This window comes from Solanum verrucosum, unplaced genomic scaffold (genome assembly GCF_900185275.1).
Source record: "Solanum verrucosum unplaced genomic scaffold, falcon-dt-bn FXZP01000144.1, whole genome shotgun sequence".
In the NCBI taxonomy this organism is placed as follows: Eukaryota; Viridiplantae; Streptophyta; class Magnoliopsida; order Solanales; family Solanaceae; genus Solanum; species Solanum verrucosum.
This window is the reverse complement of record NW_026020773.1, coordinates 1,002,812-1,027,324: the sequence shown is the minus strand read 5'-3', so window position 1 is coordinate 1,027,324 and position 24,513 is coordinate 1,002,812. Positions and strand designations below refer to the sequence as shown.

The 24,513-nt window shown below is 33.4% G+C and overlaps 1 protein-coding gene and 1 pseudogene across 1 annotated transcript; both read left to right on the top strand.

Moving 5' to 3' along the window:
* Positions 1 to 3,377: 3,377 nt before the first annotated feature.
* Positions 3,378 to 7,538, top strand: LOC125812919 (putative late blight resistance protein homolog R1A-3). The gene is made up of 3 exons (XM_049492390.1): positions 3,378 to 3,419; positions 3,501 to 4,106; positions 4,374 to 7,538. Exons 1-3 carry the CDS (start codon positions 3,378 to 3,380, stop codon positions 7,536 to 7,538), a joined length of 3,813 nt encoding a protein of 1,270 aa, XP_049348347.1.
* Positions 7,539 to 19,872: 12,334 nt separating this feature from the next.
* On the top strand, positions 19,873 to 23,716 carry LOC125812854 (putative late blight resistance protein homolog R1A-3; annotated as a pseudogene).
* The last annotated feature ends 797 nt before the right edge of the window (positions 23,717 to 24,513 follow it).

The window sequence follows — 24,513 nt, the reverse complement described above, 5'->3', positions numbered from 1 at the left end:
GAAAAGAAATCAATCAGCCAACTATGTCTCAACTCCAATCTATTAGAGTCAATTCCATAATCCGATGTATCCATTTAGCTCTATTTGGATCCATTTCTTTCTTAGATACTAGATTTCCAAAAAGAATGTTGTTCTGGGCATTTAATCCACCAAACTTGATCAGCTCTTGGAAGTATCACAAACTAGAACAAACCCATTTCATATTCAGCACCATGACAAATATCTACACACAAATGACACATCTACTGTCCATGTGAAAAATCGAAGAATGAACCAAACTTGCAACTATAAGTGAGACATTTATGAAGCATCGAGAAAATGAAATACACTTACGTACCTAGAAATTGCACAAAAGGTGGTGGTGGTTTTACCATTGCAGTTTCGTAAGATTCTAATTAGAAGTCAGCTATAAGAATCCTGGGTGTCCATTTTGATCTATTCGGGTCCATTTTCATTCCTTGATGCTAAATTCCCAAAAAATAACGTGGGCACTAAATCCACATTCCACTCAACTTAATCAGTTCTTAGAAGCATAACAGTAGCACAAACCCATTCCATATTTCAGCAGCAAGACAAATTACAAAAAGAGATACACATATGAGACATCTATTGTCCAAGTGAAAAAAATCAAAGCTTGAAACAGTAAATAAAATAAGTATGAAGCAGTATGAGAATGAAAATACGATGGACCATAAAAGGTGATGGTAGTTGTGTATCCATTTTGCTCAATTCGGGTCCATTTAATTATTTGTTACTAAACTCCCAAAAAGAATGATGTGGGCGTCAAATCCACCCAACTTAATCAGCTCTTAGAATTGTCATAAACTAGCACAAACTCATGTCATTTCAACACAATGACAAAGAAAAAATATAAATACACACATTTATGACCAAAAAAATCGAAGCTTGAACCCAAAATTTGCAACTGTAAGCAAGACATTTATGAAGCAACTATAAATTGGACCGCAAAAGGTGATAGTAATCACAAAAAGTCAGCTATATGAATCTTGGGTATCCATTTTGATCTATTCGGGTGCTTTTTCATTACTTAATACTAAATACCCAAAAAGAATGGTGTGGGCATCAAATCCACCCAACTTACTCAGTTCTTAGAAGTATCACAATTCACAAACTAGCACAAACCAATTTCATATTTCACCACAATAACATAGACCAAACAGAAACACACACATATGACACAGCTATTGTCCATGTAAAAACACCAAGCTTGAACCAAAACTTGAATCAGTAAATAAAACATGTATGAAACAGTAAGAGAACGAAAATACGACGAAACACCTAGAAATTGAACCATAAAAGTTGTGTATCCATTTTACCCTATTCAGGTTCATTTCATACTCTGTTACTAAATTCCCAAAAAAGAATGACATGGGCACTAAATCCACCCAAACTACCACAACCCCATTTCATATTTCAGAAAAATGACAAAGAATAAACAGAAATACACAACTAAAAATCAAATCTTGAATCAAAACTTGCAGTACGTTTACCTAGAAAAAAAGGTGATAGCAGTTTTGGAGTTGCAGAGTCAAAAGGGTATCAGCAGAGCTTGATTTGAAAATGGAGAAAAGGGTTTGCACAGGGAAGAAAACTCATAATCCTAGTACTTGAACAAAACTTTAAGGAATCAACTATGGAGGATTTTTTTTCCTTTTCAAGAGTCTTCTTCCCCAAAACTCAACTGAAATAATCTGAGTTTTTTAAAGCTAAAATTGCCACATATTTATGGGATGATGTTTATTTTGACCCTTCATTTGCTACTGTGGATCACTTTTGGTCCAAATAACAAAATGGATTTAAACTCTATTATCCAAAAAAAAAAAAAAATTTGAGTTGGACTTCAATATGGGTACTAGATGAAAAATCGAAAGAAAAAAATTACCATTTAATCATTTTCAATGCAAGAAATTATGCTAAATAATCTTGAAAATCAATGATTTTGAATTTTTTGTCATACAAATTTTCGTGGTTAAAAAAGTCATAAAGTGTTATTCATAGATCAAAGCTTGATAAAAATAAAGTTAAAAGTTCAATTTTATCCAATCACACTTAATATTATATTTAAAATTTATTTATATTTCATGTTCTTTTCCCAACTAGGAGTAGTTAGGTTGCATGAACCAATCCAAAAACATAATAACATTTATAATAGAATTTGTAGCAACAAACTTATTGAATATATACAAATTATTAATTTAGAACTGAGTAATTTTAAAAATTTAGAATTTTGCATCCATTAATTTTAAGGTTTAGCTTCATTTCAATTTGTTTGTTCTATTTTGACATGAGATAGAGTTTAAGATAGTAAAGAAGACTTTTGAATCTCATTATTCTACCTCATTATGTTTGTAACTTATGTAACTTTCTAAGTCTTCAACTATATTCACTGTATAAAAGAGAATAATTATATGTTCAAGGAAAATGTTCTTTTTGTGAAGCTGACTTTTCAACTAATTTGGAGTTGTTTGAGTTGTACGACGTTATTGAATTATTGTATCCTAAAAGGCAGGAGCGTATCACGTATGCAGAGGGGATCACCAAATTCACGTAAACCCATGGTCCCTCTCATGATCATATATATAGTAAGTAATATATAGTAGTGTCAAATAAAATAAAATGGAGGAAGTGATATAAAGTGAGCAGAATATTGAAAGTTTAATTAATTTTCTTATCTTTTTCCTTTGCGGCAGACAAGTGAGGAGGCCCCACTGTAATTGATTCATGCTTTTGCTTGCTTGACTTTTTGGAATAATACTCTGCATCATATTTGGTCTTAATTATTCCTCTGTTTATTTCAAGAATTTTGAGCTCTATAGATCTAATAGCAAAGCAAGCAGAGGATATATAGTTTCATCAACTAAAAAGGTTAGTCAACTCATCTAATCATTTGCTACTCTCATCTCTATTGAAGTAAAATTATGGAAAAGTAAAAGTGATGTAAGAAAAATAAAAGAACTTTGGTAGGTTAGTTGGATCTCACAAAAAAAGAGGTAAACAAAATGCAGGAGAAAGAGAGAGGGCTAAATACTTACTCACCATCGATTTACAACAAATCAATAGATGCATGATATAGATTTTTAGATTTTTCTAAGATGACGAAAGATTCCCCTTACTAATGAAAATATATTACTATACGCTATTAGAGATAGAAAGGTTCGGTACCAGTTGGTCTCGTTTCTGGATGAACCCTATTTTTACAAGTCATTTTCTTCAATTCAAATCGCAAGTGTACCTTTATCATCTTCCACTAATTAAGACCTCCTCTTAAGTTCGCGTGAAAATAGTGAAATTATTGATTATTCTTATCATTTCATCTTCTTTCAGGTCTTGAGAACTTGGAAAGGAAAAGTAGAATCATGGAAAAACGAAAAGATAATGAAGTAGCAAACAACTCATTGGTATGTTATTTGATAGAGTGAACTGTAAAGTATTGAATTGTAGATATGTGGCTTTAAAATTTTGATGTGTTATTTTGGCAGGTGTCATTTTCTGCTCTTCGCAAGGACGTTGCCAATGTTCTGGATTTCATGGAGAGATTAAAGAATGAAGAAGATCAAAAGGCTGTTGATGTGGATCTAAATGAAAAGCTGAAATTGAAGCTCACATTTATTTGTACATATGTCCAGCTTTCTTATTCCGATTTTGAGCAGTTTGAAGATATAATGACTAGAAAAATACAAGAGGTTGAGAATCTGCTTCAACCAATTTTGGATGATGATGGCAACAACTTCGGGTGTAAATATGTCCTTACTAGCCTCGCCGGTAATATGGCTGACTGCATCAGCTCTCATCATCGTTCTAAATCAGATGCCACCATGATGGATAAGCAATTGGACTTCCTCCTCTTGAATCTATATCATCTATCCAAGCATCGTGCTGAAAAGATGTTTCCTGGAGTGACTCAATATGAGGTTCTTCAGAATGTATGTGGCAACGTCAGAGATTTCCATGGGTTGATAGGGAATGGTTGCATTAAGCATGAGATGGTTGAGAATGTCATGCTTCTGTTTCCACTCATGGCTGAGAGAGTAGGACATTTCCTTTGGGAGGATCAGACTGATGAAGACTCTCAACTCTCCGAGATAGTTGAGGATGATCAGACTGATGAAAACTCTCAACTCTCCGAGTTAGATGAGGATGATCAGACTGATGACAACTCTCAACTTTCCGAGCTAGATAAGGATGATCAAACTGATGAAGACAAAGATGATCAGACTGATGAAGACAAGGATGATCAGACTTATGAAGACTCTCAACTCTCCGAGCTAAACAAGGATGATCAGACTTATGAAGACTCTCAACTCTCCGAGCTAAACGAGGATGATCAGACTGAAAATGCTCAACTTTCCGAGCAAGATGAGGATGATCAGAATGATGGAGACTCTCGACTCTTCAAGCTAGCACATCTACTCTTGAAGATTGTTCCAACTGAACTGGAAGTTATTCACATATGCTATACAAATTTGAAAGCTTCAACTTCAGCAGAAATTGGACGCTTCATTAAGCAGCTCCTGGAAACCTCTCCGGACATTCTTCGGGAATATCTTATTCATCTTCAACAGCACATGATAACTGTTATTACCCCTAGCACTTTAGGGGCTCGGAACATTCATGTCATGATTGAGTTCCTATTAATTATTCTTTTTGATATGCCCAAGGACTTTATTCATCATGACAAATTATTTGATCTTTTGGCATTTGTTGGAGCACTTATCAAAGAGGTATCAACTCTTGTTTGCGACTTAGAAGATAAATTAAGGAATAAAGAGAGTACCGACGAGACAAATCGTGCAACCCTAAAGTTACTGGAAAATATTGAACTCCTCAAGGAAGATCTCAAACATGTTTATCTGAAAGTCCCGGATTCATCTCAATGTTGCTTCCCCATGAGTGATGGACCGCTCTTCATGCATCTGCTGCACATACACTTAAATGATTTGTTAGATTCCAATGCTTATTCAATTTCTTTGATAAGGGAAGAAATTGAGCTGGTGAAAGAAGACTTGGAATTCATAAGATCTTTTTTCGCGAATATTGAACAAGGATTGTATAAAGATCTCTGGGCACATGTTGTAAATGTGGCATATGAGGCAAAAGATGTCATTGATTCAATTATTTTTCGAGATAATGGTCTTTTACATCTTATTTTCTCACTTCCCATTACCATAAAGAAGATCAAGCTTATCAAAGAAGAGGTCTCCGATTTACATGAGAAGATTCCCAAGGAGAGAGGTCTTGTTGTTGTAAACTCTCCCAAGAAGCCAGTTGAGAGCAAATCATTGACAACTGATAAAATAATTGTAGGTTTTGAGGAGGAGACGAACTGGATAATGAGAACACTCACCAGTGGACCGGCAGATCTAGATGTCATTTCGATTACTGGTATGCCGGGTTCGGGTAAAACTACTTTGGCGTACAAAGTATACAAAGATAAATCAATTTCAAGTCATTTTGACCTTCGTGCATGGTGCACAGTCGACCAAGAACATGACGAGAAGAAGTTGTTGGGTACAATTTTTAATCAAGTTAGTGATTCGGATTCAAAATTGAGTGAGAATATTGATGTTGCTGATAAGCTACGGCGACAACTGTATGGAAAGAGGTATCTTATTGTCTTAGATGACATGTGGGATACTACTATATTGGATGAGTTAACAAGACCTTTTCCAGAAGTTAAGAAAGGAAGCAGAATTATATTGACGACTCGAGAAAAGAAAGTGGCTTTGCATGGAAAGCGCTACACTGCTCCTCTTAACCTTCTATTGCTAATATCAGAAGAATGTTGGGCGTTATTAGAGAAAAGGGCATTTGGAAACGAGAATTGCCCTGATGAACTCTTGGATGTTGGTAAAGAAATAGCCGAAAATTGTAAAGGGCTTCCTTTGGTGGCTGATCTAATTGCTGGAGTCCTTTCTGGGAGGGAAAAGAAAAGGACTGCGTGGCTTGAAGTTCAAAATAATTTGAGTTCTTTTATTTTGAACAGTGAAGTGGAAGTGATGAAAGTTATAGAATTAAGTTATGACCATTTGCCACATCACCTGAAGCCATGCTTTCTTTACCTTGCAAGTTTTCCGAAGGACAGGGCACTGACAATCTCTGGGTTGAAAGATTTATGGAGTGCTGAAGGACTCGTGGAACAGACAGAGATGAAGAGTGTGGAAGAAGTGATGGATGTTTATATGGATAACTTAATTTTCAGTAGCTTGGTAATTCTTTTCAATGAGATAGGTGAATGGCCGAGTTGGCAACTTCATGATCTTGTGCATGACTTTTGTTTGATAAAAGCAAGAGAGGAAAAGTTGTTTGGTCAGATAAGTCCAAGTACACCATCTTCTTCTTCAGATTTGATGCCACGTATATTAACCATTCATTATAAGAGCGAGTTATTGGGGCTTAACAATTTTGTCCTGTTTGATTCAAATAAGAAAAGGCATCCTGGTAAACACCTCTATTCTTTGACCATAAAAGGAGACGAGCTGAACGACAATGTTTCTGAAAGATTTCATCTAAGACACTTGAGGCTTCTTATAGCCTTGGATCTGCATACCTCTTTTATCATGGTGAACGATTCTTTGCTGAATGAAATATGCATGTTGAATCATTTGAGGTACTTAAGCATTGGGACAGAAGTTAAATCTCTGCCTTTGTCTTTCTCAAACCTCTGGAATCTAGAATTCCTGGAGGTGTTTAATGAAGAAGGATCAACCTTGATACTATTACCGAGAATTTGGGATCTTGTAAAGTTGCGAGTGCTCATGACGACTGCTTGTTCTTTCTTTGATTTGGATGCAGATGAATCAATACTGATAGCAGAGGACAAAAAGTTAGAGAACTTGAGAATATTTGTGGGACTCGTGCTTTCCTATTCGAAAGATACAGAGGATATTTTCAAAAGGCTTCCCAATCTTCAAGTGCTTGGATTTGATCTCAAGGAATCATGGGATTATTCAACAGAGCAATACTGGTTCCCGAAATTGGATTGCCTAACTGAACTAGATCACCTCACTGTATGTTTTGAAAGTTCAAACACAAATGACAGTGGGTCCTCTGCAGCCACAAATCGGCCATGGGATTTTCACTTCCCTTCGAGTTTGAAAAAATTGTCGTTGGGTAGCTTTCCTCTGACTTCAGATTCACTATCCATAATAGCGAGACTGCCCAACCTTGAAGAGTTGCTCCTTTATCGTACAATCATCGAGGGGGAAGAATGGAACATGGGGGAGGAAGACACCTTTGAGAATCTCAAATATTTGAAGTTGCATGAAATGACACTTTCCAAGTGGGAGGTTGGAGAGGAATCCTTTCCCTCCCTTGAGAAATTAAAACTGCAGGGATGTCATGAGCTTGAGGAGATTCCACCTATTTTAGGGGATATTAGTTCATTGAAAATTATCAAACTTGTAGAGAGCCCTCAACTTGAAGATTCTGCTCTCAAGATTAAGGAATATGCTGAAGATATGAGGGGAGGAGACGAGCTTCAAGTCGTTGGCCAGAAGAATAACTCGTTATTTAAGTAGCATTATGTGTGAACTCTGATTCTTGTTAAAAGATGTCTACAATGTGTTTGATGAAAGTCTAACTGTCTGTTTTTAAATACTAAGTAGAAATATTATTGCACCTCATGATTGTTATAAACAAGTTTGACTATATTTGAAACATTCAGGGGATTATATTATGTCTCGACAATATACATCTGCCCCTGACCTATATGGTTATCGGTTTTGTTTTCTTCTTATTTTATAAACTAGTATTCTTTTTTTTAATGTGTGTAAATTAACATTGTGGGATAATGTTTTGTAAGCACCATTTGATCAATGTCTCGAAAATGACTTTTTATATGTCTGACTATCTGCAGAATTGTTTCTTTCTATGACCTTGATAAAATTCAAAAGTTCATAATCTGTCCCCATCAAAAAGCAGAACCCTTCCCTGCTCCATTTACCTCCTAGTAGGCGTGCCGCTGCTATGCCTTGCGAGTTTGCTGCCACCAAACACCGGCGACTTCAACTGTATGTCTCTCTTTGAAACATGCATGGGATTGCTGACTCTTTGATATGATGGGCAAGAAGGAAGTCAAACAAAAGGTTTGGGAACCTCTGTACCATATGCAAGTTATCCTGTATCTCAGTTTTTGTAAAATATTTCATGAAATACCATCATCACAAACGTTGTGAAAACTCATGATCTGCAGGTAATAAATTTACCGGGAAGTGGGATATTCGTGTGCAAAGAATTTGAATTGTGGAATTCATGCGCACCTAGAATCAACCATCGATAAGCTGCTGCTGTATATATCAATGTGTTGTGCCTATTAATACAGATATGCCATAACTATTTCCCTCCTGTTTCTACCGCTACTGAAGGAGTTAATCCAAATGTCTTGTATTTTCCAACTGGTAGCATTAACAATATCAACTTAATTTCTTGAAGGTGAAACCATCCTAGTTACTCTAATTCTTATCCAATCTTCGATACACTCTCAATTTAATCATTAGTATCTTCTTTACTGCGGGTGGTATAGGATTGATGAGCTTAAGAAAGAGACATTTGTTTCAAAAATACACTTTTGATTCATTCAAGGTGATCGATGTCTTGGTAGACAAACACGAATAGAACATAACTTATGAGGTGAAGTTCGAGCAGTCACCACATAGTAGGTGACAAACACGATGACGATTTCAAACTCAAACTTGTGTTCAAAATGAAGAGAAGAATTTTTATTTTTGATCAAGACTCTGGTTACCCAAATCTCAACTGAAATAATCTGAGTTTTTTTTTAGCCAAAATTATCACTTATGTATAGAGAAAGTGTCCATTTTGAGCCTTCAAATATAATATTTAGTCCCTTAAGTTTGTTAGTGTGGTCACTTTGGTCTAAATAATAAAATGAGAACAAACAAAAATATCCTCGATTCCATTTTTGTTTAGAAATTAGATAAATATGCGCTAATTCTGATTTCATTGTTAAGTGGTATTAGTAATGGAAAGAAAATGACCTTACTGTAGTGATGTCTATTAATTGATGCCTTTCAAGTTCATCGTTAGACAATTGTTGAATAAACTATGATTTCATTGCCCATGTGAAGACGTAATACCAACTTATCATGAAGCATTCAAACAAAACAGCAGAATTAACAATTGAATAACAAGACTAATAAAGATGATAAATAATTCTAAAGTCAATGAGTAATTGTATTTTAATAATCTTGGAATTATTGTAAATCCAGATCTACCTACCTATTTCATACTTCTTTCAACTACAATTCATTTAGCAAACGATTATTTCTCAAACAAGCTAATTAAGGGCATCTATTGCTAATTCATCTTCAAAGTTTCTTGTTTTCTCTATTTTCTACCATGAATTTCAATATTTCATTATGACTTAAGAGATAGAATAGGATGATTTTATTGACAACATAATAGCATGATCGATGGGTCCAGGGTTGTTTACAAAATGATCCCTTCTGTTTGAAAATATCTCTTAAACTTTCTTCTTCTAAGTTGTTTTGATCCGTTAAAATTAAGCACTTTAAGTCTTGGTCAAATATTTAACAGTAAGATCTAAGGGGAACTATATATGAAATCAGGAGTGTCCTGTAAACAAAGCAGCCTCCCTAGTGCACAAAACATCCAATGTTAGTAGGGTTCGTGGACGGATCGCACTATAGAAACATTACTGGCTTCTTTCACGGCTCAAATCCCTTATATGGAGACAACTTTACTGTTGCTCGTAGGCTCCCGTCAAATCTCATAAACCACAACACCAAAGTTGCATCATCTTCATTCACAAGCTAATTAACAATTTCCAGTACAAGTCTAAGTCAACTTGTAATATGTATATTAGGTAGACGTACATAGTTTCAAAATTGATTAAGAAGACTAAGATGATGATGGTTATTAAAAAGACTTGAAAAGTCAATGAATTGTATTTTAATCTTGGGATTAGTTGTCAATCTCTATTTGTCGGCAATTGAGTTTTCTACATCATTAGTAGTTTTTCATCATTTTAGCAACTTATGAAAATTCATTTTAGCTAATATAAAAACATATTTTAATAATATTAACATATTGGAGTAATTAAAATCTTAATGTCCTAAGAGAAAATACTTTGTGTTAGACAAAATGACCTAAGCTTATGATTGTTCATTTTTCTCATAATTTAAGTTTTTTTTTTTTAGTGATAATAGCATATTTCTAAAGATTAAAAAAGCTAAAAAGTAACATTAAGCAATTAAATAGAGACTAATATATATAATAAATAATACCAATAAAGAATATAATATGAGATTTAGTAATATTATTTGATAACTAGGTAATAATCTGCGCTTCGCACAGGCATAAATAATCTTTCTAAGCTTTTGAACAACATTTCCAATAATCGATTGTTACAAGAAAAAAGAGAGAGTAAATTTTAGTAGGTTTTAAGAACATTTCAACAGAAATTAAATGATTTGACATAATCACATATCTCAATTAACTTTCAATCCTTAAAGTACTCATAATATCCACTGATAAAATTTAGTAAAAATAGATAACAACATAAAAACCAAAAAATATTGGCATGCAAAGTTATTAACTCTCAGAGGATTTTCTAAAGAACACAAAATTTCATCCTTGTATGTGAAGGAATGATGTTGTTGATGAAGAAATTAGAGATTTGTAAGGGTTTTTTTTTATTGTACCTTCAACAATTCCAATAGAGAAAACTTACTTGAATACTCAATTAATATTTGTTATTTAATCTGTACTAACAAATACTTATAATAATAATTTTGCAGAAACATAAACAACAAAGTTTGAAGCATGTACTCAAAAATAACAATTAATAATATAAGCATAAAAATAATGACCGTAGAAAACATACCATTAGGATCATAACAATAGAATGAAACATAATGGAAAAAATCAAGCCCACTAAATGCACAGTGTCCCCTTAAAGAAATTATTCCCCTCTAGTACCCGAGGTTTAAAGGAATAGATCATTTCAGGATAGAACAATTCTATTCACTAGTGTATTAATACAAAAATAATGGTGTCAGTGAAGCATTCAACAGGAGCAAACTACACGTATATTTAATTGTCCAGAACAAGAACAAGAAGTTCAAAATTATCGTCGTTTTAAAATGAGATGAAATTCCTATATTTTTAGACAACAAAGGGTTGTGTGAACAAATGCTTATTGTGACTTATCGGAGAGGTCACAACTCTTGGAAAAGTTACAACCCTTCGAAAAGGTCACAACCTTTCATAAAAATCTCAAATCTTCATAATCATCACAACTTTTCATAAAAGGGTAAGACTACTTTTGAAAATAAAATAAATTAAAAGGAAATCCTAGTTTGTGGTGGCGCCATGTAGGCGGGTCTAGGGTTTTGTTTCATATATATATATATACTAGGTAAATTACCCGTGCTTTGCTCGAGATTGAACTCTTTTATTAAGCTTACATAAGATTATTCAGTAATATCTGTATTTTCAATACATACTCTACATTGTCAATAAAATTTTATCTTAAGGCAAAGCATTCCTCCGAAATTTTAAAGTGCTATATTAATAACATAAGCATAAACTAATGACTGTAAAAAAAACATACCAGGATCTGTGTAACAATAGAATGAAACATAAATGAAAAAATTGAGCCCACTGAATGTAGAGTGTCCCCTTAAGAAAATTATTTGTCTCTAGTACCCGAGGTTTAAAGGAATAGATCCTCTCAGGATAGAACGATTATATTCACTAGTGTATTGATACAAATACAATGGTGTAGTAAGCCACTCAACATGAGCAAAGTACACAAATATTTATTTGTGCAGAAGAAGAAGAAGAAGTTCCGAATTTTTGTTGTTTTAAAATGAGAGGAAATCCCTCTATTTATAGACAACAAATGGTAGTGTCAACAAATGTTATTGTGATTTATCGGAAATGTCACAACTCTTTGAAAAAGTTTCAACCCTTCGAAAAGGTAACAACCTTTAATAAAAGTCACAACTTTTCATAAAAATCGCAACTCTTCATAAAAGTCACAACTTTTCGTTAAAGTCGCAACCCTTCATAAAAGACACAACTTTTCATAAAAGTCACAATGTTTCATGAAAGGGAAGACTAGTTTTGAAAATAAATAAAATTAAAAAGAAATCATGGTTTGTGATGGCACCACGTAAGCGGTCCTAGAGTTCTTTTTTTTTTTTTTTTAGATAAATTAACAAATGGAGATGCGGGGGATGGAACCCCGTGACTCTCGCATGCAAAGCGAGCGCTTCCTAGAGTTCGCTTTTATATATATGATTATTTAAGATTTAATAATTAATTAGATATTTTTATAATATTTAGATTCAGTATAGGGATAAATTGGTAATGTAAATTTTACCTAACATTCTTTCCACCCTATTTGACATTATATTTCGCTATCTACAAATATCAATATTTTCACTCCATATATTTTAAATATTTTATTATAAATATTTAGGAGTTATAAAATAGAATTAAAGTGTCATCGTACTGCTTATCTCTGAGAGATCTGAAAATCTTTGCCATAAGTATCAATTTTATTTTTTTAGGACTTTTGTACATGTCTTTTCAATAAGAATCTTTCTCATTATAATTGGATGAACCATAGTTTTAGTGTAAATTATTCAATATTTTAAATTAGTTAATCATATCAATATATCTAAGCATTTGATGTATAATTAAGATAGAGGAACGTCTCCCGTTCTTAGAAGAAATGATATCTCCGAGGAAAATGTGGATGTTTTAATTTAGATGCCTCGACAAATGTTTGCACTAATGTTATCTTAATTTTTTTATTAACATTATATTACTCATAAAACAAATTAATTTGTTTATTTTTATTGATCAATTACTTATCGACTTGTAAAAAGAAGACTAATAAGCTCTTTGATGATTATTCTTTTCGTTTCATACTCCTTAAATTCTTTAATTTTTGAGCAAATTCATATTGATTCAATTACCTTTATTCTTTTTTGGCATAATACATAAATGTGCCCCTTAACTTGACCTCATTTTACGTTTATGTCTTCCAACTTTGGATATCTACAAGAAGACACTTAAACTTGCATAAAGTAGAACAAGTAAACACACGAATCCTACATGGCACAATACATTTTGTTGGGATAGTAAATTGATCTTGAAGTAGATGTTAGCTTCAATTTTAATTAGGTCATAACATTTTAATGTTGGACTCGTATGTCTGAAATTTATAAATCATAACTTATCGTATTAATTCTTAAATATGTATGATTAATTTTTCTGAAATCTACAAATCATAACTAATCGTATAACTTCTTAAATATGATCATTCTTTTGGATTTTTAAAATTCAATCAATTATTGTAGGACCCTATTTTTTCTCTCAAGGATGCCTTTAACTGTTAATCATTAAATAAATTTCGTTAGATTTAGTGTTGTTTTCATCATTAATTGAAATACCAATAATTAACTAAAACTTTTTGTTATAAAGAATATACCATGAAAGTCCCAAAAATTATATCAATCTTACACTATTAGAAATAAATACATAATAGCTGCAATTTGCTAGCTGCTTCCTTTGAGAGGCCAAGTTAAAGGGCATATTTACGTATTATGCCTTGGACTTTTTATGCTTCTTTTCTTCAGTTTCTTGTATTCTTTTTTTCTACTGGTTGCCTGTGTTTTCTCCTGAGTAAAGTTTTATACGTACGTCAGATCTTGAGAACTTGGAAGGAAAAATAACTTTTTCACTGACTAGTGAAAATTACAATCATGGAAAAAGGAAAACAAAATCAAGAAGAAAGAGAGGAAGAGAAAGCAAACAAATCATCGGTATGTTTAAGAAAGCTCTCTGTAGTTATATATGTTAGGCGCCTACATTGAATAAAACAGGTAGAAATGTGGCTTTGATAGGAGTATAACATTTGGTCTTTTGGCAGGTGTCATTTTCTGCTCTTCGCAAGGACGTTATCCGTATGCAAGACAAATCTAGGATTTGATGTGTACAAGTTTTTATGTCGACTTCGCATTAATATCAATAATAATTAGATTCTCAATCACATATTTATAATTATTAAGTCGATAACTTAATACACATATGTATAGGATTTTGACAAAAGTTGAGGGATTCACATGAATTCATAGATTACATTGTGGATTTGCCTTTGGCTGTCCAAACCTCCTTTGTGTCAAACTTGGTCTGAAGTCCCATCTTATGTACTCGAAGCACGATTGTTCAACCTCAATCAAGGTATTGATTTAAAACGACATTGATACTACTCTGTCACAAACCCACTGAACTTTCATCACAAAAGCTAAGCCGTGAAGTGAAGAGGTTGTAGAGAACTTATAAGCACTCATGACTTCCTCTCCTCGAACATTCAACCAACTTAGGTTGAAATCCTACTCTGAACGAATATAAGTGTTTGTTTATCAAACTGACTCGTAGTAGAACACTGAAATACCTTCTTCTAAACGTTCAACAAATGGGATTTCCAGCACTCAAATGAATGAAAGGTTCGCATTAATCTTCAAAGAGAATTATAGCACAACAACAAGAGTTTAAACTCATTATTTGTAATTAATTGCTGCGAAGTCGCTCAACAAAGGGTCAAATCACTTCACTGCAACTACACAAGGCTCAAGCAAGTAAACGCGGGTGAAAGATTAACATAGAACTTATACCTATTTGTGAATATTATGTAAAATTTGAGTAGATGAGCATGTGTTGTTTTGTGCTATTTTTTCTTCTTTCTCATTTTCAACATTTTACTTGTATAAAAATATTTTTTAATCTACTTGAAAATCCCATTTCGTTGGTTGTCTATCTCTTATAGTCCAACTATTAATACGTTTATGGATCAAATTACAATTTAGTGCACTCAATCAGCTATATTTATAATCAAAAACTTTCCTCTTTGGTATTCATCTTTAAAGGATTCATTAGGTGTTAATAATCTGGGTGGCTTTATAATCTTTTAAAAATATCTTTTAAAAAAAATAATAATGACGTAGTCGAATCATCGTTTGTCACGTGGATACTAGTTTTGCAAAATCGGATGGGTTTCTATTAACCCATAATGGCATAGCTGAGCCTTTTCTCAAACAAAAATATAAAAAATGAGTAAACTTTTAACGGAGGACATGGATGATTCTTTTTAGTTTAATGACATATTTGAGTCTATTCCCATTAATATTATGATGTAAATTTTAGAGTTTAATGATTAAAAAAGGGAAAATATATAAAATCCCCCCTGAACTTGACAACATAACTTACTTTAGCACTTTAACTTTACAGGTAATTATTTACCCGCTAATCTTATTGCAAGTGAATTTAATAGCACCTTACATATACAATACTAGTTTCATACTCATGGGTGAAGTGCACGCGTGCCACCTAAGTGACACCTCGGTGCCACATCGATGACATGTCAAATAATTGAAAAAAATATTTTTTCTTTATTTTTACTTTCCCACATCATTTAAAATTTTATTTTCACTCTTCACCCACCCTCTTCATTATTTCATTTGGGTCAATTTCTTAACATCCAAAATTTCACATTGATTGATTCATTTTTATTTTTCATTGCTTTGTAATTATTCACTATTACTTCCATCAATACTTTTATCAATCACCATACCTTTTTTTTCCGAACTAGGTGAAACTATCAATTTATATCAATCACCATACTTTTTTTTTCATTATATATATATATATATATATATATATATATATATATATATATTACTATATAAGAAGAGGGAATAAGTATTCACCACAAGTCAACATGTGTTCCAATAAGAAGAGGGAATAACCAATATATTTATAAAAAGAAATGACATATAAAATAAAATGGAGAGAGTATCGGTTTTTAAAAATGGAAAAGGACAAAACACATATAAAATTAAAAGACATATAAAAAAAAGTTGGTTTAACCCTCAAACATAAAAAGTAACATATGTTATTAAAAACTTTAATAAAAAGTACTATAATTTACAATAAATAATAACTTAAAATATCTACAAGACAACAAAAAAAAAGACTAATTTTTGTACTGCTTCTGTCACATAAATTAGGATTGGGATGATTTTAAAATTTTAATTTTGGTTATACATTATAAAATAGCCGAAAAATTGAATGATATAATTTTTTAAAAAATAACCGAATGAATCGTCCTATCGATAACCCTAATGTTACTTCTACTCTGTTTATTTTTACTTAAATTTAGAAAGATATGTTTCATTTCTACCCTCAATCTTATCGCTACATTTATTTGCTATTTAAAATTGAAAGTAAAAAGACAAATGACAAATAAGTTTCTATATTAGCTCACTTATGAGCAAAATATATTATAACAATCTTTACTAATTTTATAACAATACATAAACTATACTCCCTCCGTTCTATATTAGATGGGCACTTCCAACTTTACACGGTGATTAATAAATCATTAATACATTGGAAGACTTCACCATTTTGCCCTTTGTTTGTATCAATGCACATTGAAATGAGTTACAAAAAATACACATACAATATAGGAATGGTCATATTAATTGTAGGGGTAAAATGGAAAAGAATTAATTAATTCTATCCTAATTTAATAAGTGCTCAAATAATATGAAAAAAATATTTTTAGTAAGATTCTCATCTAATATGGGACGGAGAGAGTAGCAATATAAATTTATTAATGTTGGGCCCAGGCAGCGCCCGGACTTTCTTTACTAGTATATATATATATATCAATACTTTTTTTCCCAACTAGTGGGACCACTATTTTTTTTTAAAAAAAAAAAACTATGCGCCTTCAACTTTTTTGCTTTTATTTTTTTTTGACACGTCATCTGTTAAGGTGGTATTAAATTCATACAAAATGAAATTAGGGGGTAAATAAACACCCGTGTAGTTTAAGTGTTAAAGTAAGTTATGTGTCAAGTTCGGAATTTTTTTTATGTATTTTCTCATTAAAAAACTAATAATTGAGATAATTCCCCTCACCCACCCACCTCCCACTCTTATCTTTTTCTCATTCTCATTCTCTTCTCTTCCACACAAGTTTTTGTTTTTTTTTTGGGAGGAGGAAAAGAGATTAGTCATTCATCAAAGTAAAAAGGTGAGTCTTTTAACTAAAAATAAAGTGTGTTTAATTTTGGTACTTCACATCTCTAATTGGAGTAGAAATTTTTCAAATGCCTATAATGTGTTTGATCAAAGTCTCATGTCAGCATTCTAAATCAAGTGCCATCATTACTGAGGAGCAGTTGAACTTCCTCCTTCTGAATCTCCATCATATATCCAAGTTTCTTGCTGAAAAGGTTTATCCATATGAGATTCTTCAGAATGTGTGTGGCAACATGAGAGATTTCCATGGGTTGATAGTGAATGGTTGCGTTGAGCAAGAAATTGTTGAATATGTCTTACCTCAGTTTCAACCTATGGCTGAGAGAGTTGGACTCTTCCTTTGGGATGAAACAATTAGTGAAGACTCTCAAGTCTTCAAGCTAGCTCATCTGTTCTTGAAGATTTTTCCAACTGAACTGGAGGTGATGCACATATGTTTTACAAATTTGGAAACATCAACTTCAGCAGAAGTTGGACGCTTCATTAAGAAGTTCCTGGAAACCTCTCCGGAGATTCTTAGGGAATATCTGATTCATCTACAAGAGCGCATGGTAAATGTTACAACCACCAGTATTTTAGGGGCTCGAAACATTCACATCATGATAGAGTTCCTATTAATTATTCTATCTGATATGCTCAAGGACTTGATTCATCGTGACAAATTATTTGTTGGCTCGTGTTGGAGCACTTACCAGGGAGGTATCAACTCTTGTTTGGGACTTAAATGAGAAATCAAGGAATGAAGAGAGTGTCAATGAAACAAATCGTGCAACTCTAGACTTGTTGGAAAATATTATTTGGGGAGGGAAATAAGAAAATAGTGTCAAATAAAATAAAACGGAGGAAGTATCTTTTTTTTTTTATGACCATGGTGTCTGGGTCAACTTTCGCGCACCTCGACTAATTCCACTGGATATATGTCACCTCCCACCAGCAACATATATATCAGGCAACTCTGTCTACCAATGATATAACCGATGGGAAGAATCATGTAGTGTTTTTGTCTTCGTTAGGATTTGAACATGAGAGCTTAGAGCTCTCAACTTCATTGTCCGCTGAAACCAAGTTAAGATTCATGTTAATGTATTATGCCTAAAAAGAATGAATATAACTTAGAAACTGTTGATTTTTTATTTTTTTGTAAGTGATGCAAAGTGAAAACAAATATTTGGAGTTTTTTTTAATTTTGGAATATTCTGGTAAAATTTGGGCGGAGAATTGTAACAGTTCATGCCAAATATCCAGAGTGTTCATACATTGAGATAAACAAATTTCATCATTATTTGTTCCAAAAAATGCCAACTTCATCATTCATCATTATTTGTTCGACGACACTATACAAATTCAATTGTTACTCTGGGTAACAAGCCATATAGTACGTACAACTTAAATAAAATCTCACTAAATTAATATAGTTGGGATTATGAAATATTATTATTTTATAGAGATATTATTTAATCGATAAATTAATATTTATTAATTTAAAGAGTGTTTTGAGGTTAAACCTTGTGATACTGGGATAATACGAGCTTTCAAGATGTATTATCGCAACAGATTTAATTGTAGGATATTAAAAGGCTATAAAGTGGGACAAACTAATCCATAAAAGATTAATGTTTTGGATGATATCAAGTTTGCAATCTCAACTTGGATGACAATTGTTCAACAAGAGACAAAAGCAAATTATTTTCGACACTGCAAAATTTGTTCTGAAGATGAAATCTCAAAGAATTTGAATGAACCCACTTGTGAAAAATGTCATTCATAAACTTGAGGTCATAATTAATGTTCTGGTTACCCCATTAAAATGGACGTCAATAACCTATTGAATTACTCAGGTGAAAATGATACACTTATCGCATCTAGAAATCTTCACAATTTTATGGTGCAGTTCGAAAAGACAACACTGAAACTTTTGGATGCAATAAGAAAATGTAGAGATGAACTTCAACTAGATTTAGAGTTTAAGAAAAACCAATACACAATAAAATCATATTTCACTAATAACTTGTCTAGAAATATTAATACTTTTAAATAATTATTAATTTATAATATTAATGGGATCATATATGTATATAGGGGTCTACTGAAAATATGTTATCTTATTATTTTATCAAAAATAAGTAATTTTTTCCATTGGCCCAAGTCGGGATAGAAGAAAAATATGATCTTAGAGAGATTTTTAATTTATCAGTATTAATTTAGTGAGATTTTACTTAGCTCATCCTTTCAGCTATTAATATTTCCAGTTGAGAATGAATGCCTGTGTCCCAATGTCAGCTGACTGACTGACTTGTTCAAACATATTTTTTTGTCATTTTCTTACTATCTTCTCTTCCACACAAATCTTATCAACCTAATAGTTGTTGGAAGGACTATAGTCATACACACAAATAGAGAACACCCTTATCAGATTTTTTCATCAACTGCAAAGGTTTAAACTTGTTATCTACATCAGATCCGGAGAATTTGAAAGGCACTCTCATGGAAAGAAGCAACTTACAGGTATGTCATACAATACTTATATTTACTTGGATCATTAGTATCTTATTATAATACATAATCAAAATTCAAAGGTAAAAAAATAAAATAAAATAATGCACGTAGATTCTCAAGTTAATTTCACCCATGATCAAAGGTATGTAATATGGCAGAATGAAGCATGAAAAATAACTAAAAGAGAAACAGGACATAATCATAACAGAGGAGGGAACGCCAGTGACATATGAGTATAAAAGTGGCCATAATATGCTGGAAGAAAGAGAGGAAGAGGAAGCAAACGACTCGTCAGTATATAGGAAAACATATTGCATGGTAGAAATATGGCTTTGTAAATTTGATAGGACTAGGAGAATAACATTTGGTCTTTTGGCAGGTGTCATTTTCTGCTCTTCGCAAGGACGTTGCCAATGTTCTGGATTTCATGGAGAGATTAAAGAATGAAGAAGATCAAAAGGCTGTTGGTGTGGATCTAATTGAAAAGCTGACATTTATTTGTACATATGTCCAGCTTTCTTATTCCGATTTTGAGCAGTTTGAAGATATAATGACTAGAAAAACACAAGAGGTTGAGAATCTGCTTCAACCAATTTTGGATGATGATGGCAAAGACGTCGGGTGTAAATATGTCCTTACTTGCCTCGCCGGTAATATGGATGACTGTATCAGCCTGTATCATCGTTCTAAATCAGATGCCACCATGATGGATAAGTAATTGGACTTACTCCTCTTTAATCTCTATCATCTATCCAAGCATCGTGCTGAAAAGATGTTTCCTCGAGTGACTCAATATGAGGTTCTTCATAATGTATGTGGCAACATCAGAGATTTCCATAGGTTGATAGTGAATGGTTGCATTAAACATGAGATGGTTGAGAATGTCTTACCTCTGTTTCAACTGATGGCTGAGAGAGTAGGACACTTCCTTTGGGAGGATCAGACTGATGAAAATGCTCAGCTCTCCAAGCGAGATGAGAATGATAGAGACTCTCGACTCTTCAAGCTAGCACATCTACTCTTGAACATTGTTCCAACTGAACTGGAGGTTATGCACATATGTTATACAAATTTGAAAGCTTCAACTTCAGAAGAAATTGGACCCTTCATTAAGCAGTTCCTGGAAACCTCTCTAGACATTCTTCGGGAATATCTTATTCATCTACAAGAGCACATGATAGCTGTTATTACCCCTAGCACTTTAGGGGCTCGAAACATTCATGTCATGATTGAGTTCCTATTAATTATTCTTTTTGATATGCCCAAGGACTTTATTCATCATGACAAATTATTTGATCTTTTGGCATTTGTTGGAGCACTTATCAGGGAGGTATCAACTCTTGTTCACGACTTAGAACAGAAATTAAGGAATAAAGAGAGTACCGATGAGACAAATCATGCAACCGTAAAGTTGCTGGGAAATATTGAACTCCTCAAGGAAGATCTCAAACATGTTTATCTGAAAGTACCGGATTCATCTCATTGTTGCTTCCCAATGAGTGATGGACCTCTCTTCATGCATCTGCTACAGAGACACTTAGATTATTTGCTGGATTCCAATGCATATTCAATAGCTTTGATAAAGGAAGAAATTGGGCTGGTGAAACAAGACCTAGAATCAATAAGATATTTTTTCGTGAATATTGAGCGAGAATGGTATAAAGATCTTTGGGCACGTGTTTTAAATGTGGCATATGAGGCAAAAGATGTCATTGATTCAATTATTGTTCGAGATAATGGTCTCTTACATCTTATTTTCTCACTTCCCATTACAATAAATAAGATCAAGCTTATCAAAGAAGAGGTCTCCGATTTACATGAGAAGATTTCCAAGAACAGAGGTCTCGTTGTTGTAAAATCTCCCAAGAAGCTAGTTGAAAGCGAGTCATCACCGGCTGGTAAAATAATTGTAGGTTTTAAGGAGGAGACAAATTGGTTAATGAAGAAGCTCACCAGTGGACCGGCAGATCTAGATGTCATTTCAATCACTGGTATGCCGGGTTCTGGTAAAACTACTTTGGCATACAAAGTATACAATGATAAATCAGTTTCTAGCCATTTCGACCTTCGTGCATGGTGCATGGTTGACCAAGGATATGACGAGAGGAAGTTGTTGGACAATATTTTCAATCAAGTTAGTGACTCAGATTCAAAATTGAGTGAGAATATTGATGTTGCTGATAAGCTACGGAAACAACTGTTAGGAAAGAGGTATCTTATTGTCTTAGATGACGTGTGGGATACTACTATATTAGATGAGTTAAGAAGATCTTTCCCAGACGTAAATAAAGGAAGCAGAATTATATTGACGACTCGAGAAAAGAAAGTTGCTTCACATGGAAAGCCCTACACTGATCCTCTTAACCTTCGATTGCTAAGATCAGAAGAAAGTTGGGAGTTATTAGAGAAAAGGGCATTTGGAAACGAGAGTTGCCCTGATGAACTATTGGATGTTGGTAAAGAAATAGCCGAAAATTGTAAAGGGCTTCCTTTGGTGGTGGATCTGATTGCTGGAGTCATTGTTGGGAGGGAAAAGAAAAAGAGTGTGTGGCTTGAAGTTGTAAATAATTTGCATTCCTTTATTTTCAAGAATGAAGTGGAAGTGATGAAAGTTATAGAAATAAGTTATGACCACTTACCTGATCACCTCAAGCCATGCTTGCTTTACTTTGCAGGTTGGCCAAAGGACACTGCAGTGACAATCTATGATTTGAAAGTTATGTTGGATGCTGCAGGATTTGTGGAAAATACGGAAATGAAGAGTACGGAAGAAATGGTGAAGATTTATGTGAATGATTTAATTTCCAGTAGCTTGGTAATTTGTTTCAATGAGATAGGTGATGAACCAACTTGCCGAGTTCATGATCTTGTGCATGACTTTTGTTTAATAAAAGCAAGAAAGGAAAAGTATTTTGATTTGATAAGTTCAAGTGCTCCATCAGATTTGTTGTCAAGTCAAATTACCATTGATGATGATGAGGAGCAATTTGGGCTTAATTTTGTCCTGTTCGGTTCAAATAAGAAAAGGCATTCTGGTAAACAGCTCTATTCTTTGGCCATAGAAGGAGAAAAGCTGGACAACCATCTTTCTGATACATTTCACCTAAAACACTTGAGGCTTCTTAGAGTGTTGCACCTGCATCCCTCTTTTATTATGGTGAAAGATTTTTTGCTGAATGAAATATGCATGTTGAATCATTTGAGGTACTTAAGAATTAGGACAGAAGTTAAATCTCTGCCTTTGTCTTTCTCAAACCTCTGGAATCTAGAATTCCTGTGGGTGGATAATGAAGAATCAACCTTGATACTATTACCGAGAATTTGGGATCTTGTAAAGTTGCGAGTGCTGATCACGACTGCTTGTGCTTTCTTTGATTTGGATTTGGATGCAGATGAATCAATACTGATAGCAGAGGATTCAAAGTTAGAGAACTTGAGATATTTAGAGGGACTCATGCTTTCCTATTCGAAAGATACAGAGGATATTTTCAAAAGGCTTCCCAATCTTCAAGTGCTTAAGTTTGATCTCAAGGAATCATGGGATTATTCAACAGAGCAATATTGGTTCCCGAAATTGGATTTCCTAACTGAACTAGAAGAACTCAGAGTACTTTTTAAAAGTTCAAACACAAATGACAGTGGGTCCTCTGCAGCCACAAATCGGCCATGGGATTTTCACTTCCCTTCGAGTTTGAAACATTTGAAGCTGTATAAATTTCCTCTGACATCCGATTCACTATCAACAATAGCGAGACTGCCCAACCTTGAAAAGTTGTTACTTTATCGTACAATCATCCATGGGGAAGAATGGAACATGGGGGAGGAAGACACCTTTGAGAATCTCAAATTTTTGAAGTTGTATCAAGTGACTATTTCCAAGTGGGAGGTTGGAGAGGAATCCTTTCCTGCGCTAGAGAAATTAGAACTGGAGAGATGTCGTAAGCTTGAGGAGATTCCACCTAGTTTTGAGTATATTTGGTCACTCAAAATTATCAAACTTGTAGAGAGCCCTCAACTTAAAGATTCCGCAATGAAGATTAAGGAACATGCTGAAGATATGAGGGGAGGAGACGAGCTTCAAGTCGTTGGCCGGTAGAATATGCCGTTATTGAAGAGAACAGGTTCTTCTCCATTCTTTTGGATTTCTGATTCTTCTACAATGTGTTTGATGAAAGTATCAACTGAAACTAAGTAGAAATATCATTGTTTGAGAAATATATTTGAAATATACATGGCCTTATATTATGTCTCGACAATATACATCTGCCCCTGACCTATAGGGTTATGGGTTTTGCTTTCTTCTTTATCTTATAAACTACTCTTCTTCTCTTTTTTTGGGGATAATGTTTTGTAAGCGCTATTTGATCAAAATATCGAAAATGACTTTTTATATGTCTGACTATATATATCTACAGAATTGTGAGATTTACCGCCTAGTTTTGGAGATATTTATTCATTAAGAATTATCAGAGGTGAATGAAGATATGACAGGGGAAGACAAGTTTCAGGTCCATGCATGTACGCTAAGAAAATATGTGAGTAGAGATGACTTTATTACTTCTTCCCTTTTTCTTCATTTTGTGTTCCAAGATTTGTTCTTTCAAGTTATTTGCATATCATATGTTTACTCTTCAAGTTATTTGTTCTATATCTCAGTTTTTTCAAGATTTTGTAAATATTTCCAGATATACATTTGTGGCTAATTCTTTAGTGCTTCTGATATACAAATTTGACATTGTGGATTCACTTTTAACATAACAGATGGGAAAAAAAACTATGTTAGAATATAGTTATTGTTGCAGTTAACTGTACATGAGAAAATAACTGTTAAACAACAGAAGACACACTGGAGTAACGCCGATGCCTAAGCCAGTGTCTGCTTAGAAACCAAAA

Bases quoted from the DNA above. Each gene is read 5' to 3' on its own strand.
- LOC125812919 (XM_049492390.1), top strand. From the start codon at position 3,378: ATGGAAAAACGAAAAGATAATGAAGTAGCAAACAACTCATTG. The intron at 3,420-3,500 runs GTATGTTATTTG...TTATTTTGGCAG, and splicing joins AAGTAGCAAACAACTCATTG to GTGTCATTTTCTGCTCTTCG. The intron at 4,107-4,373 runs GTTGAGGATGAT...CAACTTTCCGAG, and splicing joins ACTCTCAACTCTCCGAGATA to CAAGATGAGGATGATCAGAA.